General features: G+C 45.2%; 1 protein-coding gene across 1 annotated transcript; it reads right to left on the reverse strand.

Moving 5' to 3' along the window:
* Positions 1-5593: 5593 nt before the first annotated feature.
* LOC133362742 (tumor protein p73-like) lies at positions 5594-15057 on the reverse strand. The gene is made up of 9 exons (XM_061581667.1): positions 15035-15057; positions 13812-13868; positions 13271-13545; positions 12421-12512; positions 11866-11978; positions 9334-9452; positions 8735-8867; positions 8035-8128; positions 5594-6010 (listed from the first exon to the last, which is right to left on the reverse strand). The coding sequence occupies exons 1-9, from the start codon at positions 15055-15057 to the stop codon at positions 5594-5596; spliced, it is 1323 nt and encodes a 440-aa protein (XP_061437651.1).
* Between the last annotated feature and the right edge of the window lie 970 nt (positions 15058-16027).

The raw sequence follows: 16027 nt of genomic DNA on the forward strand, positions 1-16027 counted from the left end.
TGTGGGAAGGCATTTTCACGGTCATTTTCTCTTAAAAAACACCAGAGATCACACACAGGAGAGAAACCCTTCAAGTGCACTGTGTGTGGGAAGGCATTTACACAGTCATCAAATCTTAAAACACACCAGAGAACACACACGGGAGAGAAACCCTTCAAGTGCAGTGTGTGTGGGAAGGCATTTTCACGGTCATCTTCTCTTATAAAACACCAGAGAACACACACGGGAGAGAAACCCTTCAAGTGCAGTGTGTGGGAAGGCGTTTGCACAATCACCACATCTTCAAGCACACCAGAGAACCCACACGGGAGAGAAACCCTTCAAGTGCACTGTGTGTGGGAAGGCATTTTCACGGTCATCTTCTCTTATAAAACACCAGAGAACACACACGGGAGAGAAACCCTTCAGGTGCACTCCGTGCGGGAAGGCGTTTGCACAGTCAGAACATCTTCATGTACACCAGAGAATGCACAAGCATCAGAATATCCACCAGGAGTGGAGTCTGAAATCAGCTTGTGAAAGTCAAAGTGCTGCAATGAGCCCATCCCTCATCAAACATGAACCGGAAGAAAATCCCAGCTTGGACACTTTTAAAGGTAACGAGGTGAAATATGAAGAGGTGAAGGTGAAATGTGAAGAGGTGATGGTGAAGAGCGAAGAAGTGAAGGTAAAATGTGAAGATGAAGAATCAACTCCAAAATGGGACCTTCACATCGATGGAGGCAACGTGAAGCAGGAGGAGAATTCTGACTGTGAGGCAGAGTAAGGCAACTCCAAGCATCTTCTTGGTTCTTTCGGTAAAGTCACGTAGAAGGGAAGTAATACAATAATACAAATAAAACATGATCACATAATTCTCACGACGTTTCGGCCACAACGCAAGCAGCTGTCCTCAGGTGAAAGAACCAAGAAGATGAATCCCTGCAGTCAGGAAAGCTTTAAATTGAAACTCCCAGCAGTTTGTGGAGGTGTGGCTGGACTTCCTAGACAACACAAAGTCAAATGGAGACCCGGTAGATGAGTAAGCCAGAGACGATGTCGCTGCAATAGATGCTCCTTTGTCACAGGCCTTTAATGACAATAACGTGAAGTTGAACACTCAGTTCCTGGGTTCAACCTGCAGGGTAAGAGTGAGTGGCCAGTTACTGCAGCTACATACTATTAACACTCCTTCCCTTTGTTAATGCTACCCCTATCCCCTTCCTTTGATGCTGCTAATTCTGCATAATGCACGGGCATAAGTGGTACTAATCACATACCTGCATTTCTCATAAATATGCTAAATGCCTCTTGATATGCAAATTCCTTTGTCAAGGCGCCCAGCTTATATGCTCCAAGCGCGTGTGCTGTTTCATTCAGACGCTGTCGCCTCGACAGACCTGGTTTTCACCTGAGGACGGCTGCTTGCGTTGTGGCCGAAACGTCGTGAGAATTGTTTTATTGTGTTTTATTTTTATTATTTTATTACTTCCCTTCTACGTGACGACTTTACCGAAAGAAGCAAGAAGACGAGTGGCCAGTCTTAGTGGACCTGTGGGTTGGGTCGGTCTCTCACCAGGAGCGAGAGCCAATAAGCCCCCAAGCATTCACGATGTTCTCATCATAATTGCTGTTGCATGGCGCTTGTCTGAAACACTCGAAGAGCATCCCCAAGTAGCAGCTGCCCCTGTGTGGCACAAGGTGGTGGCCCTTGACCAGCCTGCATGTGAACACGAGCCTGTCAGTAGTGGCGATGATTGATGTGTAATCTCAGCTGTGTCGTTTGTAGGTGATCTTGACTTGAAGCTTTTGTGACTGCAGGAATCCACACTCTTTAGTTCTTTCGGTGACGTCACGTGGGTCGAAAAATTCTAGATCACGGCGTTTCGATGGCAACACAAGCGATCGTCATCAGGTGTGACAACCACAATCACCACCATCACCACCATCACCACCATCATCACCAACTGAGGTAGACGCCAACTTCAGCAGTTATTGACGTGGTCCCAGCTGATGGCGACTGCTTGCGTTGCGATCGAAACGTCGTGATCTATTATTTGTAGGTAATGTTTAGAATTTGCTACGTTTTGACCCAGACGCCAGCATGCAATGGACTACTCGTTTTGAATGACACAATAGTATGTGTTAAAATAGCTTCTTGTTAATACGATGTTGCCTGATGCAGTATGTTTCGCTGCAGTAATTCAATTTTGTTAATATGCCTGTCAATAATTTAGAATGAATACTTGTCTGATTGTGCATGTACATGTAACATTTTGTCTGTGAGGGTCAAACATGAAGTGTTCAAATCTAGAGTGATTAAGTGTGTGTGTTTAGAAGTAACCTGTACAGATCACTCGGGCGAGATCATTCATCAGTTACAAGGCATACCACTTAAAAGTTACACGTAGAGGAGATACATTCTTGACAACACGAATTATAATTTTGCATTCACGCAAGCACCCGATGCTCCGTTTTGAAGTTTTAAAATGAAACGTCTTCGAATTGTGTTGTGTTTTGAATTGTATTTCTTAATTAAAAGCTTACATCGTTTTACATCTGGAAGACTTCGTTGAAAAGGACATTCCGTGTGAATTCCTCTCGTCATTTCGCCGCGGACTGTCACCTGCTTGGGATCGCGGGATCGAGAGAAGGCGACACGGAGCTGCTGGCCGTGCGACAAGATTGCGGATCGATTTCACGGTCGAGTGTCTGTCCCTGCGCCTCCGTTGTCCATGCAGGCGGCGCGTGGAGCAGACGTCACACACGGGTTTGATTCCTTACCCGTACCCGGCCGCACCAGGGTTGAAAACGGCCGGGTAGCCGGGTGTCGGGTAGGGTACGGGTATCGGGTACCCGGTTGCGACCTCTGGGATGAAGCCATGTTGCAGGCGCGGGTGGGTTGATTCTAGAAACTTGAATTGTGAGAAGAGACAAGACGGGAAATTAGTGACAAACGGTGACTCACCAGTGACTCATGTCCTTCCCGTACCCGACCGCACCAGGGTCGAAAACGGGTACCCGTACCCTACCTGATACCCGGCTACCCGTACCCGGCCGGGTATCGGATAGGGGTATCGGTTACCCGTTTGCAACCTCTGGGATGAAGCCATGTTGCGCGGGTGGGTTGATTCTAGGAACTTGAATTGGGAGAAGAGACAAGACGTTGGGAAATGAGTGACAAACGGTGACTCACCAGTGACTCACGGTTACCCGTACCCGGCCGCACCAGGGTCGCAAACGCCTACCCGTACCCGGCCGGGTACGGGTAGCCATGTATCGGGTAGGGTACGGGTATCGGGTACCCGGTTGCGACCTCTGACTTGGAGGTTTGAAGCGCCCCGTGCATGAAAACGATGGACAGTGCGGCGTCCATCACGGATGAAGGTTGTGCGCTTGTAATTATAGATGTGAAAGTCACGTGGGTGAAACAAATTAGAAATGAAAACAGTGAAATGAAATGACGTTTCGGGTGCAGCACAGGTGTGCTGAGCTTATAACGAATTGGCACGCTTTGTTTACGTGACAAACCTTGCTAATTGGCGGGCGGTGACGGGGTGGTTTAACGAGACATGTATATTAAAAAACACCGTCAAAAAAGACCGTGCTAACAGTTCAAAGAGAGTTGTTTTTATTGTCAAAACTTGTTTAAACAAATCAACACTGTGGCTATTCCAGGGAATTGCGCATTCGAATTGAACGTTCTCATGCGCTGTATGCACCTGGTACCAGTTTACATGAAAGGCAGTGATTGCTACAAAATATAAAGCACATTGCAAAACGTACAGGTGGTTTTGGGCTCCGTATGCAAACTCAAACATTGGATATATTTTATGCAAGTGGTTTATCCAGAAAAACAATTCCTGAAATTGTACTTGAAAGGTTTTTGGCTTTTAATCAAAGCTCAAGAACATCAACAGCCCTTTTTCAATCCACTCCAAGATGCAGGCGGTGACCAGACGGGTACTTCACCAGTGGTCAGCGACCAAACAATCAGCAGTTCAGACGTCACCCTCAAACTCGGGTTTCTGAATCCATAGCACAATCACGTTCCTTCACAGTGGCCAGCTAGGAACTTGGTTGGACAGAAAGCTCGCGGTCACGTGACGCACTTCAACCAATCCGCGAGCGTGCTACACGGTGGGAGGGGCTATGCACGACAGACAAATAATCCCTGGTGGGTGGTGGGGAACTGTTGTTCCTACCTGTAACAAAAAATTAACCCGTAAAAACAAAGTTTTTCACTCTAAATCCTTTATATGCGTGGCGGCTAGAGTCCTCTTGTCCTCTGGCTTGAGATGGCTGCCACCTATGGGTCAGATGATTGCCTGCCACCATTAAGCAATTGGTAATTAAATATTTATTAAAAAAATTCCCTAAAAAGTGTAAAATTTGGGAAAAAATGTTTCACGAACATTAATTGTCACGCACAACGAGTCTGTGTGCAAAATGTCAGCTCGATTGGATGACGGGAAGTGGGTTAAAAAACGACCGAAACATTTGCACGGTCCTAAGCAAGCAAATGAACTTAATATAATGGATTTAAAAAAAAACCCACTGCATATATACGCTTAAGACAGTTCCATGAACACTAAGTGTAGACAGGTGTTGTTCTCTCTACATCTGCTACCAGCAGCAAAGTCTATAAAACTTTGCAGAATGGAACATGTCACAAATCAACTTTACTTAGGCATTTTTGGGGTTGTTATCAAGTAGGTTATAGCAGACAGGCCCCGTACAACAATCTTCTGGAGTACAAGAACATCTGATTTTGCAAAAACCTTCCCACTTCGTGTTCATCCTTCCAATAGATGCAGATTTGAAACGATCTTTGAACAGTCGAGCAAATGCAACACAACAAAAAAACACATTGCTCTGAACATGGCTATCTCCTCTGCATGGAAACAAAACGTGTTGTATATTTCAACTCCAGATGACTTAAACGGCACGTTTTATCGTTATACTTGACTTTACCGAAAAAACCAAGAATAATTCCTGCAGTCACGAAAGCTCCAAAATTAAGAAGGAACAAAACTGACAAGTCATTCACTTCTTTCTTGGAAGAGACAAGTTCCTGCCTTGGGTAGTAAAGCCAAGATGCAGCTTTATGTTTTATTGACTGCATTCTGTAAAAAAAAAAACTATGCAAGCAAGCTCAAAGGAAATTCGATTTAAAGCTTTCGTGACTGCAGGGATTCATCTTCTTGGTTCTTTCGGTAAAGTCACGTAGAATGGAAATAAAATAATAATAAATAAAAACAGACTCTGTCTTCTCGACAGACCTGTTCTTCACCTGAGGACGGCTGCTTGCGTTCTGGCCGAAACGTCGTTCTTTCGGTAAAGTCACGTAGAAGGAAAATAATAACAATAAAACATCATAAAATAATTCTCACGACGTTTCGGCCACAACGCAAGCAGCCGTCCTCAGGTGGAGAACAGGTCTGTCGACCGTGACTTTACTGAAAGAACCAAGAAGATGAATCCCTGCAGTCACGAAAGCTTTAAATCGAAAGACACCAGCTTATTTACCCCAAGGGCTTTTCATACAACGTGCATCCCACGGCCCACACAACCTCCCACCATCATCCATCTATCGCTCACCCCCCTCCTCTCCTCACTCCAGCCCCTCCTCTTCTTCGATGTCAGAGCATGAAGACAATTTTGGCATCTTGCTCCTGGGCACCTCCAGGCTGCTACTGCCTCCCCAGCTGCCAGCACGAGGAAAGTCAACGGCTTGGCGAGCGTGCGCTCGCAAATTGTATTTGGCAATGCTGCTTTTGCGATACCGATTGCCGACAGAGGACAGATGACTGCCAGAGGGCCGCAGCGCTGGGAACACTTTGGCACGGATGCCATCCTTGGTGTCGATGCCGTCATCGTTGTCGTCCTCGGAGCTGAGGTGGACTGTCTCCTCACTGGACGAGCGCTGCAGCGTCGTCTCGCTGGAGATCGTGGTCGACACACCATGCTCTTCGATTCCACTCAATAGCAGTTGCTTTTTGGCTTCTGGGACTCCCAGTTCATCCAAGTCCTAAAATCCAGCGAAACACAGAAAATATGCACACACACACACACACACCAAATTTTGTTCAGCGATACAACATTGATAATTGGTTTTTTACCCTTCTATCTGGCAACAAAACTGACACCTTTTTACAAGGAGTCATGTTTGTATAGACCGCAATACCTTGCAGTCATAATGCAAACAAAAAACATAACTCTGATAATGTATGCACTGTCCTTGAAGTTGATTGGTCCACACCCGAGACAAGTATTGCGGTCTATACAAACATGACTCCTTGTAAAAAGGTGTCAGTTATGTTGCCAGATAGAAGGGTAAAAAAACAATTATGATATTTTTACTGGCAAATGAGGTTCCCATAGTGTACGATACAACATTCTTCAAATTTCTGACGACGTGTATTCCTCAGAGTAATTAATGTACAAAATCAGTCGGTAGTACTGGTAGGAACCACCTGGTTCCACCAGCCCACAGGGGATTATTGTGTCTGTCCGTCGTGCATCCAAAAATGGGAGGGGTGGGGCTGGGTGGGGAGGGGAGGGTGGGGAGGGGCTGGGTGGGGAGGGGAGGGTGGGGAGGGGAGGGTGGGTAGGGGCTGGGTGGGGAGGGTGGAGAGGGGCTGGGTGGGGAGGGGTGGGGCTGGGTGGGGAGGGGCTGGTCACCCCGTGGTGCCCTTATAAAACTCAACGTTTAACCTACTCACGACGGCTTGTGCCCGGCCCTCACAGTTGGCCATTGACCGAGCAACCCAACGTTCCTACCCGCTCCCTCCGCAGGAGGAATGTGTTTTATTTGTACCCACTACTGGATCAGGACTCCTCAGCCTCCTCACTCGAGCTATGTGACGATCCATCTATCAACTACACACGAACTAATCTCACAACTCGAATCTCTGTGGTGGTCATCCTCTTGGTGATGTGTGCTCTACTTTGGATGCCACTCCAACACCGGTCTTGTTTCCCAGCCACAATGCAGTCCAGTGATGTTCCCTTGCCGAAGCCCATCTACTTTTTTGCAGTTGTCAATGTTTCTTATTTGCATGTTTCGGTATCCACGTGTAATGGGTTCCGGAGACACTTGTAGAGGTAACTTCTTTATTACAATACAACACTCCAACAGTCCTGATACTCTGTTACAGCCTAGGTACACAGCCTAGATACACAGCCTAGGTACACAGCCTAGGTACACAGCCTAGGTACACAGCCTAGGTACACAGCCTAGGTACACTGCTCTGGCTACGCTCTGGGGTCCTCCGGCTACAACTACCCTAGGGGAGGCTACCTGACCCGACCCAGCCAAGGTGCGGGTCTGGACTCTGGCTTCCTCGGAACTCGCCCTCACAAGGACGTAGAGCCGGGAGTCCCAGAGTCCCACCACTGGCCCTCACAGCGCCCCGGCCCTTACAAGGACAAGCGGGACGAGGGGGTACAGGGTCCTAAGCTGGCTGGCTGGCGGGTCTTGACCTGCGACTGGCCCCAATCGGCCAGGGAGCTGCCCTTTTATGCCTCGTGCCCAACGAGGGGTGGGGTTGTGTGTGCCTCCAGATATCTCACAGAGCGCACACAGTCCCCCCCCCCCCCCGTTGGTGGCGCCAAGGGGTTTAACTGTCTGGGGTGCCTGGGATCCTAGCGCCTGGCGCCAAGAGGCTTAAGTGTCTGGGGTGCCTGGGATCCTAGCGCCTGCCGCCAAGGGCTTCTCTGCCTAGGGTCCCAGAGCCCCCTCTTGTGGCACGACAATCCTCACTACTCACCACTCACCCTCACCACTCACCCTCACCACTCACACTCACCCCTCTCCCTCACCACTCACCCCTCTCCCTCACCACTCACGCTCACCGCTCACCCTCACCACTCACCACTCACCCACACACGTATTAACTCTTTACAAGTTTAATTCCAACCTTCCATCTTCTCCAAGCTTCTTTGTGCATTTTTTATGTTGCAGAAAAACTTGCACAACTTAAAAATAAATCCCAATCCTGTAAACGTTAAAAAACACGCGTAGTTTGCATGGAAGCGTCCGTAGGAACTTGCCTGTAGAGTAACGTCCATCAGCTGTTGGACACTCGACAATCCACGTGAAGTGAAATTCTCCAAAAACTCCAAGCAGTCGATTTGTTTCAGGAAGCTTGAGACACGAAAAAACAACAACACACAAGGCTCCAAAATGTTAATACCAAATACAAGAAGCACGAACAAGTACTTTGTACGGCTGTATTACATTAACTTGCACATTTTTACTCCGTCAACATTGCGATTAGAAATAACATGTGAAGCAACACTTACATTGCTTGTACTGTATATCCCTATGGAAAATAATGACATTTTTTATTGGAAATCCAAGTGCAAAAATCAGCCCAAACACCATTACGAATTTTGCGTTTCGATTTAAAGCTTTCGTGACTGCAGGGATTCATCTTCTTGGTTCTTTCGGTAAAGTCACGTAGAAGGGAAGTAATAAAATAATAAAAATAAAACATAATAAAATAATTCTCACGACGTTACGGCTGCTTGCGTTGTGGCTGAAACGTCGTGAGAATTATTTTATCATGTATATTATATTATTATATTATTTTATTATGTTTTATATTTATTATTCTATTACTTCTCTTCTACGTGGTGACTTTACCGAAAGAACCAAGAAGATGAATCCCTGCAGTCACGAAAGCTTTAAATCGAAAAATGACGACGATGTTTAAAGGTGGCGACGATGATGCACCTAAAGGGCACTTACTTGTAAAGAGCGTTGCCAGGCTTGCCGCTGTCCGGCAGGGTTCCAAGCCGGGCCCGTGGGTTGTCTCCGTCCGGTGGCCGTGGGGGACCATTGGATCCATTTGCTTCACCCGTCACAACATTCTGTGCAACGCCTGCAACCAGTGGATGAGCATTCGCAATAAAAACATTTACACCTCAACACATATACGAGTAATATTGAATTCATCCTCTTGGTTCTTTCGGTAAAGTCATCACGTAGAAGGGAAGTAATAAAATAATAAAACATCATAAAATAATTCTCACGACGTTTCGGCCACAACGCAAGCAGCCGTCCTCAGGTGGAGAACAGAGCTGTCGGGAAGACAGCGTCTGACAGACCTGTTCTTCACCTGAGGACGGCTGCTTGCGTTGTGGTCGAAACGTCGTGAGAATTGTATTTTATCGTGTTTTATTTTTATTATTTTATTACTTCCCTTCTACGTGACGACTTTACCGAAAGAACCAAGAAGACTGCGTATCACTTTGTGGCAAATTGTGTCGCGTCTTTCAATTCGCCCGCGTGCCGCCACGTCCCGTGCAGAGAAATGTGCTGCGCCGAGCAGGGAGAGCTTGCGTCACCTGATGAGGAACCTTCGCCGGCACTGGAGGGTCCCTGGCTGCCGGCCAAGACTTCCTGTGAACACTCGCTTCCGTGTCGGCTGAGGTTGGACGGCCTGCCACGCAATTCCGTCACGTATCTGGGAGGGAGAAAAAACCCCAAAAATTAACCCGTAAAAACAAAGTTTTTCACTATAAATCCTTTATATGCGTGGCATCGGTTTAATTTTATTTTTTCATTCTAGATTTGAAGCTTTCGTGACTGCAAGGATTCATATTCTTAGGTTTTTTCGGTAAAGTCACGTAGGTAAAAAATTAAAATTAATAAAAGTCAAATAAAATAAAAACAAAGTTTTTCACTATAAATCCTTTATATGCGTGGCATCGGTTTTATTTTATTATTCATTTCTGTTTTTCTTGAGTAAGAGTTTCATTTTAATCACATTGGTATTTTAAATTAAATATAAGGAAAGTCGTATATAAGGATTATAAGGTTTTCAGTTTTTGTATGATTGTTTATATTGTACATTTTTGTTGTTTTCTTGAATAATTTTCTGTGTTTAGGAAAAATATATGATTGTGTTAGTGAAACATTTTTTTTTCCTAAAAAGTGGAAAATTTAGGAAAACATTTTCCACAAAAATTAATTGTCACGCACAACGAGTCTGTGTGCAAAATGTCAGTTCGATTGGATCACGAGAAGTGGGTTAAAAAACGACCAAAAGATTTCCACGGTCCTAAGCGCGCAAGCAAGTGAACTTAATATAAAGGATTTTAAAAACCCAAAAAAATAGTGGTTGATGCACATGACAACTGCATCTTTTCTCATTGCACAACCTGATGTCAATGAACTACTGCTCAGTATTCATAACCAACATGGGAGTTATTTACATTACATAGACACTGAATATTGATATATTGCATAATTTTTGAATATGGAAATCTTTTTTTAGATATTTTCCATTTGGATCATAAGATGGACATGTGCTTAAAGTTAAAATATGAAGATATAATCCACATTCCAATGAGTTAAACTCTGATAATGCCCCACATGCTTATCACAACATCAACTGCAATGCATCTGATCTCATAAGCTAGGTTGGGTTCAGCGTGGGTGACCATCCTATATACATTGCCCACAGCGAGCCATGCACAAATCTCCACGTATGTTGATGCTTCACACCTTTACCAACTCACACATACCAGTCGGGAATTATACAGAAAGTTCAGTGTCCATGCATCTGTCATGCTCAGCATCTCCCATATAGTATGTCAGAGGAAAATATTAATAAAATACAAAAATGTGATCTTGCAAAGCATTGCCTTTCCAACATTTCGAATCCAAAATAAAAAAATTAACCCGTAAAAACAAAGTTTTTCACTATAAATCCTTTATATGCGTGGCATCGGTTTTATTTTATTATTCATTTCTGTTTTTCTTGAGTAAGAGTTTTATTTTTATCACATTGGTATTTTAAATTAAATATGACAAAAATGTTTTCCTAAAAAGTGGAAAATTTAGGAAATTTTTTTCACGAAAATAAATTGTCACGCACAACGAGTCTGCGTGCAAAATGTCAGCTCGATTGGATCACGGGAAGTGGGTTAAAAAACGACCGAAAGATTTGCACGGTCGTAAGCGCGCAAGCAAGCGAACTTAATATAAAGGATTTAAAAAGCAACACTTTGGTGCATCCAACAGGAAGCCGTTTGTCAATCACGTCAATTGGAACAAACTTCGCAACTGCATTGCTCTAACCGGATGGCAATGACTGCTTGAAAGTAGGTGAGCAAGTGTCACTGTGAAACCAATAGTACCTTCAAATTCAGATTTGTATGTAACATGTCAGATTTGTATGTAACATTATGTAGTTGTGCAGTGTATAATGGAGTAGCAGCTGGAAAATCAAGACAGATTTGCATCAGCATGAACATGAATTGAATAATGGCTGTTTGAAAGTCGAACAGTCAACAGGCAAACAAATAACAGCTTCAAATTAAAATTTCGGTGCAGGATGTCAAATTTAATAAAGCGTTGTCAAATGTATTTCGTTGCAATAATACAAAACATTCTCTGTGAATGATTTAAAATTAAAACGATTCTTCCAGGAGAAAACATTATTCACTAATAATTTGCATATCAAGAGGAATTTAGCATATTTATGGCAAATGCAGGTATGTGATTAGTACTACTCATGCCCGTGCATTATGCAGGATTAGCAGCATCAAAGGGAGGGGATATGGAAATATGCTAAATTCCTCTTGATATGCAAATTATTTTGTCAAGGCTCCCCCTTTCCCCCCCCTTCCAACCCAGCTTATATACATGCTCCAAGCACGTGTGCTGTTTCATTCAGACGCTGTCTTTCCGACAGACCTGGTTTTCACCTGAGGACGGCTGCTTGCGTTGTGGCCGAAACGTCGTGAGAATTATTTTATTATTTTTCTTTTTATCATTTTATTACTTCCCTTCTGTTGCTACCATTTAATTACAGCAGCAATCGGGAACTTGTCTCGCACGAGCAGCGATGTGTCTATTTCGTGTTCACGTACCGTTGTTGCTGCAGGTTGCGCAACACACTGACAACATCCTTGGGCAGCATTCGGACCAGCTCCAGGCTTTCCTTGATTTTTTTTAATATTTCAAAATGTTCTCTCCCGTGCACCTACATACATACAGACCGCAGAGCAAATTCTTTAAAACATCAAATGCTTATTGTGAATTCTAGATTTGAAGCTTTCGTGACTGCAAGGATTCATATTCTTAGGTTTTTTCGGTAAAGTCACGTAGGTAAAAAATTCAAATTAATAAAAGTAAAATAAAATAAAAATCACGACGTTTCTATTGCAACACAAGCAATCATCATCAGGTATAAATGAAATAGCAACAAAAAATTCTAACCAGAACAACTATAGACAGACATATGAGCAGACAGATATCACCAAGATACATAGAGAGTAACACAGGTACAGAGAGGGAGATCGTCTCTGTGGAGTGGCCTTAAATAGGCAGAGGGGGCAGTGGCAGAGAGAGGGAGGGGTTAGAGACAAAATGTACATGTCAATGAGTACGGAAAACGAGGAATTTAAACGAAAGCAGGTAACTACCAGGAGGTGAAATATGTCTTCTTGGTCGGATGGCCAATTGCTGCCACAGTTGCTTGAAGTCATCAGCATGTCGTGCACCACTTTCACGCAGCCTGAGGATTTGGTTAAGTGGCAAAAAGCGGACAGGTAAGGCGAGTACACGCAGGGACAATTTCTTTTAGAATAATACATTGAAATTATGTCATCATGGGACCTCCCTTGCCAGTAGCAAAATATACTAATAGGGGTTTTCACCTTTTTTCTGGCAACAAAACTGATACCTTTTGCAAGGAATCATACTTACATTAACCACAATACTTGCAGTCAAATGCAAACAAAAAACAATACTCTGATAATTTATGCATTGTCTTTGAAACTGATTGGTCCACACCAGAGACAGCTTTCTTTAGAGCCTAGTCTCATATGGTGTTCGACCAGATGACGCCAAAAGGCGTCATCATGGGACCTCCTTTGCCAGTACCAAAATATACTAAAATATAGGGGTTTTCACCTTTTTTCTGGCAACAAAACTGACACCTTTTGCAAGGAATCATACTTACATTAACCACAATACTTGGCGTCATCTGGTCGAAAACCATATGAGACGAGGCTCTAAAGAAAGCTGTCTCTGGTGTGGACCAATCAGTTTCAAAAACAATGCATAAATTATCAGAGTATTGTTTTTTGTTTGCATTTGACTGCAAGTATTGTGGTTAATGTAAGCATTATTCCTTGCAAAAGGTGTCAGTTTTGTTGCCAGAAAAAAGGGGAAAACCCCTATTAGTGAAATTATATAATTTACAAAAACCTCAAATGTTATTAATAGCTAGACAGCACGTGTGTGTGAACAAGGGGCAGTCAAAGTGATCACCTTGGGAGTTCGTATCAGAAGCCGCCTCTCCACTCGGTCGCTGACTGCTGCCAGAAGACACCTTAGGCACTTGTGGGGTGTGCTCAACTGGCTGAGCCTGTGGAGACTGACAAGTCTGGGTTGCTGCCTCTGCCAAGGCAGGATGATACTGCTGCACAGACTGAGCTGCATTCTGCCTGGTGTGTGAAGGAGCCTTCCAATTGTTTGGAGACTGCTGCTGCTGCTGCAGCTCCTCATCGTCCTGATGCATGCACCGCTCGTCCATTTTGATATCTTCGAGATTTGAAGCTTTCACGACTGCAAGGAATCATACTCTTAGTTTTTTTCGGTAAAGTCACGTAGGTAAAAAATGAAATTAAAATAAAATAAAAATCACGACGTTTCGGAAGCAACACAAGCTTCCGTCTTCAAGTGATACAGATATTTGGCTGTGACAGTTTCACCTGAAGACGGAAGCTTGTGTTGCTTCCGAAACGTCGTGATCTTTATTATTTTATTTTTATTAATTTTTATTTCATTCTTCACCTACATTTTTACATCTCTCCCCGGCGAAGCACACACTCGGGTCTCGCAGCAGAATCGGCCCAGTACCTGGCCACTAAAACAAATAGGCAGAAAACAAATGCATTAAAACAATTTTTTTATGGGCAGCCATTGTAAGGCATGTTTTTACTTAACCCGCCAAAACAGAATTTCAAGAAATTACAGGAAAAGATAAAATAGTTTAAAAACATTACAATGTCTCTTCAACCACGACTATAGAGACATGGTAATCGCAATAATTGTACACTTAGACATTTTCAATGTTCAGCCCTATAAAACTGGCAGCAGACATTGTATGTAGCTAGGGTTCCCAAGTTTCGTACATAACAGGATAAACTCCACACCCTCAAAATGGGGGGTTCCCCAAGGCTCTGTACTAGGTTCCCTGCTCTTCACAGCCTACACTTCCCCGATCGGCCGGCTCATTGCAAGCTTCGGTGTTAAGCATCACTCATACGCGGATGACACGATTATATTCACCGCCATCGATTCTAGCAATGCATCTGGATTCGAGAGGCTCTCGGAATGTACCACCGCCATGCAACAATGGTTCACTGCACACAACCTAGCCCTTAATCCGAAAAAGTCAGTGGCCATCATGTTAGGTACCAAGTGTAACGGGTTCCGGAGACACTTGTAGAGGTAACTTCTTTATTACAATACAACACTCCAACAGTCCAACTCTCCAACAGTCCTGATACTCTGTTACAGCCTAGCTACACAGCCTAGATACTCTACTCTGGCTACGCTCTGCAACTCGCCCTCACAAGGTCGTAGAGTCGGGAGTTCCAGAGTCCCACCACTGGCTCTCACAGCATCCCAGGGTCTTCAGATGGCTGGTCGTGGGTCTTGGGTCTTGAGTTACAACTGGGCCCTGATCGTCCAGGGAGCTCTCCTTTTATGCCTAGTCTAACGAGGGGTGGGGCCGTGTGCGCCACCAGACATCCCACAGAGCACACACAGCCCCCCCCCCCCCCGTTGGCGGCGCCAAAAAGGCTTAAGCGCCTGGGAACCCAACGCCTGGCGCCCAGAGGCTTAATAGTCTGGACCCTCTGGGAACCCAGTGCCTGGCACCCAGAGGCTTAAGCGTCTGGACTTGCCTGGGATCCCAGAGCCCCCAGCAGCCCCTCCCTTCTTATGTCACTACACAAGCAACGTCTCAATTCAGCAGCACTCCCCACACACATACACATCTTCGGTCACATCAACAAGTTCACCGACCACTTCAGGTACCTCGGTATCATCCTCGATTCAACTTTATCCTTCGACCGTCAAACCAACCATATCATCAGCTCATGTAACTTTCACCTGAAGGCTCTTAGACACATACGTCCTCTCATCTCTACTGAAATTGCCAACACTTTGGCATGTTGCATAGTTGGGTCTCGCCTTGACTATTGTAACTCCGTCCTTGTCCGGACCTCCGCTGGCAACCTAAGGAAGCTTCAAAGACTACAAAATAACCTAGCACGCGTCGTCATTGCCCACACTCATCCCCGCCTCGACTCACTAGCTCGTCTCCGCGCTCTCAACTGGCTCCCCATTGCCAGTAGGGTCACATACAAGACCGCCTGCCTCTGCCACAATGCCTTCATATCCGCCTGCCCGCCATATCTTTCTTCATTACTGACAACTTGCAGCTCAGCACACGGCAGATGCCTGCGCAGCGCGACTCACGACCTCCTCTCGATACCAAGATCCAGGATGGTCATCGTGTCTACGCGCCGCTTCTCGGTGGCAGCCCCAACAGTCTGGAACGATATCCCTCTGCACATTCGCAGCATCACCTCAATCGCCTCCTTCAAGAGACACTTAAAAACTCACCTCTTCAACCACGTGCTTTTGAGTGACTCTGAGCTTGGCTCCGCGCCTCTGAGTTGCGGCCACTACGTCTGCAAATTTGCGCGCGTTACAAATTGTACTATTATTATTATATTATTACCCACCCACTCACCCACTCACTCACTCACACACCCACTCACTCACCCAGTCGCTCACCCACCCACTCACACACCCACGCACACACCCACTCAATCACCCACCAACTCACACACCCACTCACTCACTCATCACAGTCGCTCGCTCACTCACACACACACTCACCACCCACTCACACACTCACCCACACACTCATCTACCCACTCACCCACCCACCTACACACTCACACACTCACTCACCCACCCACTCACACACCCACTCACTCACACACCCAC

The sequence above is a fragment of the Lethenteron reissneri genome, unplaced genomic scaffold, assembly GCF_015708825.2.
Source record: "Lethenteron reissneri isolate LAM-NWPU_2019-01 unplaced genomic scaffold, ASM1570882v1 scaffold_1601, whole genome shotgun sequence".
Classification (NCBI taxonomy): Eukaryota; Metazoa; Chordata; class Hyperoartia; order Petromyzontiformes; family Petromyzontidae; genus Lethenteron; species Lethenteron reissneri.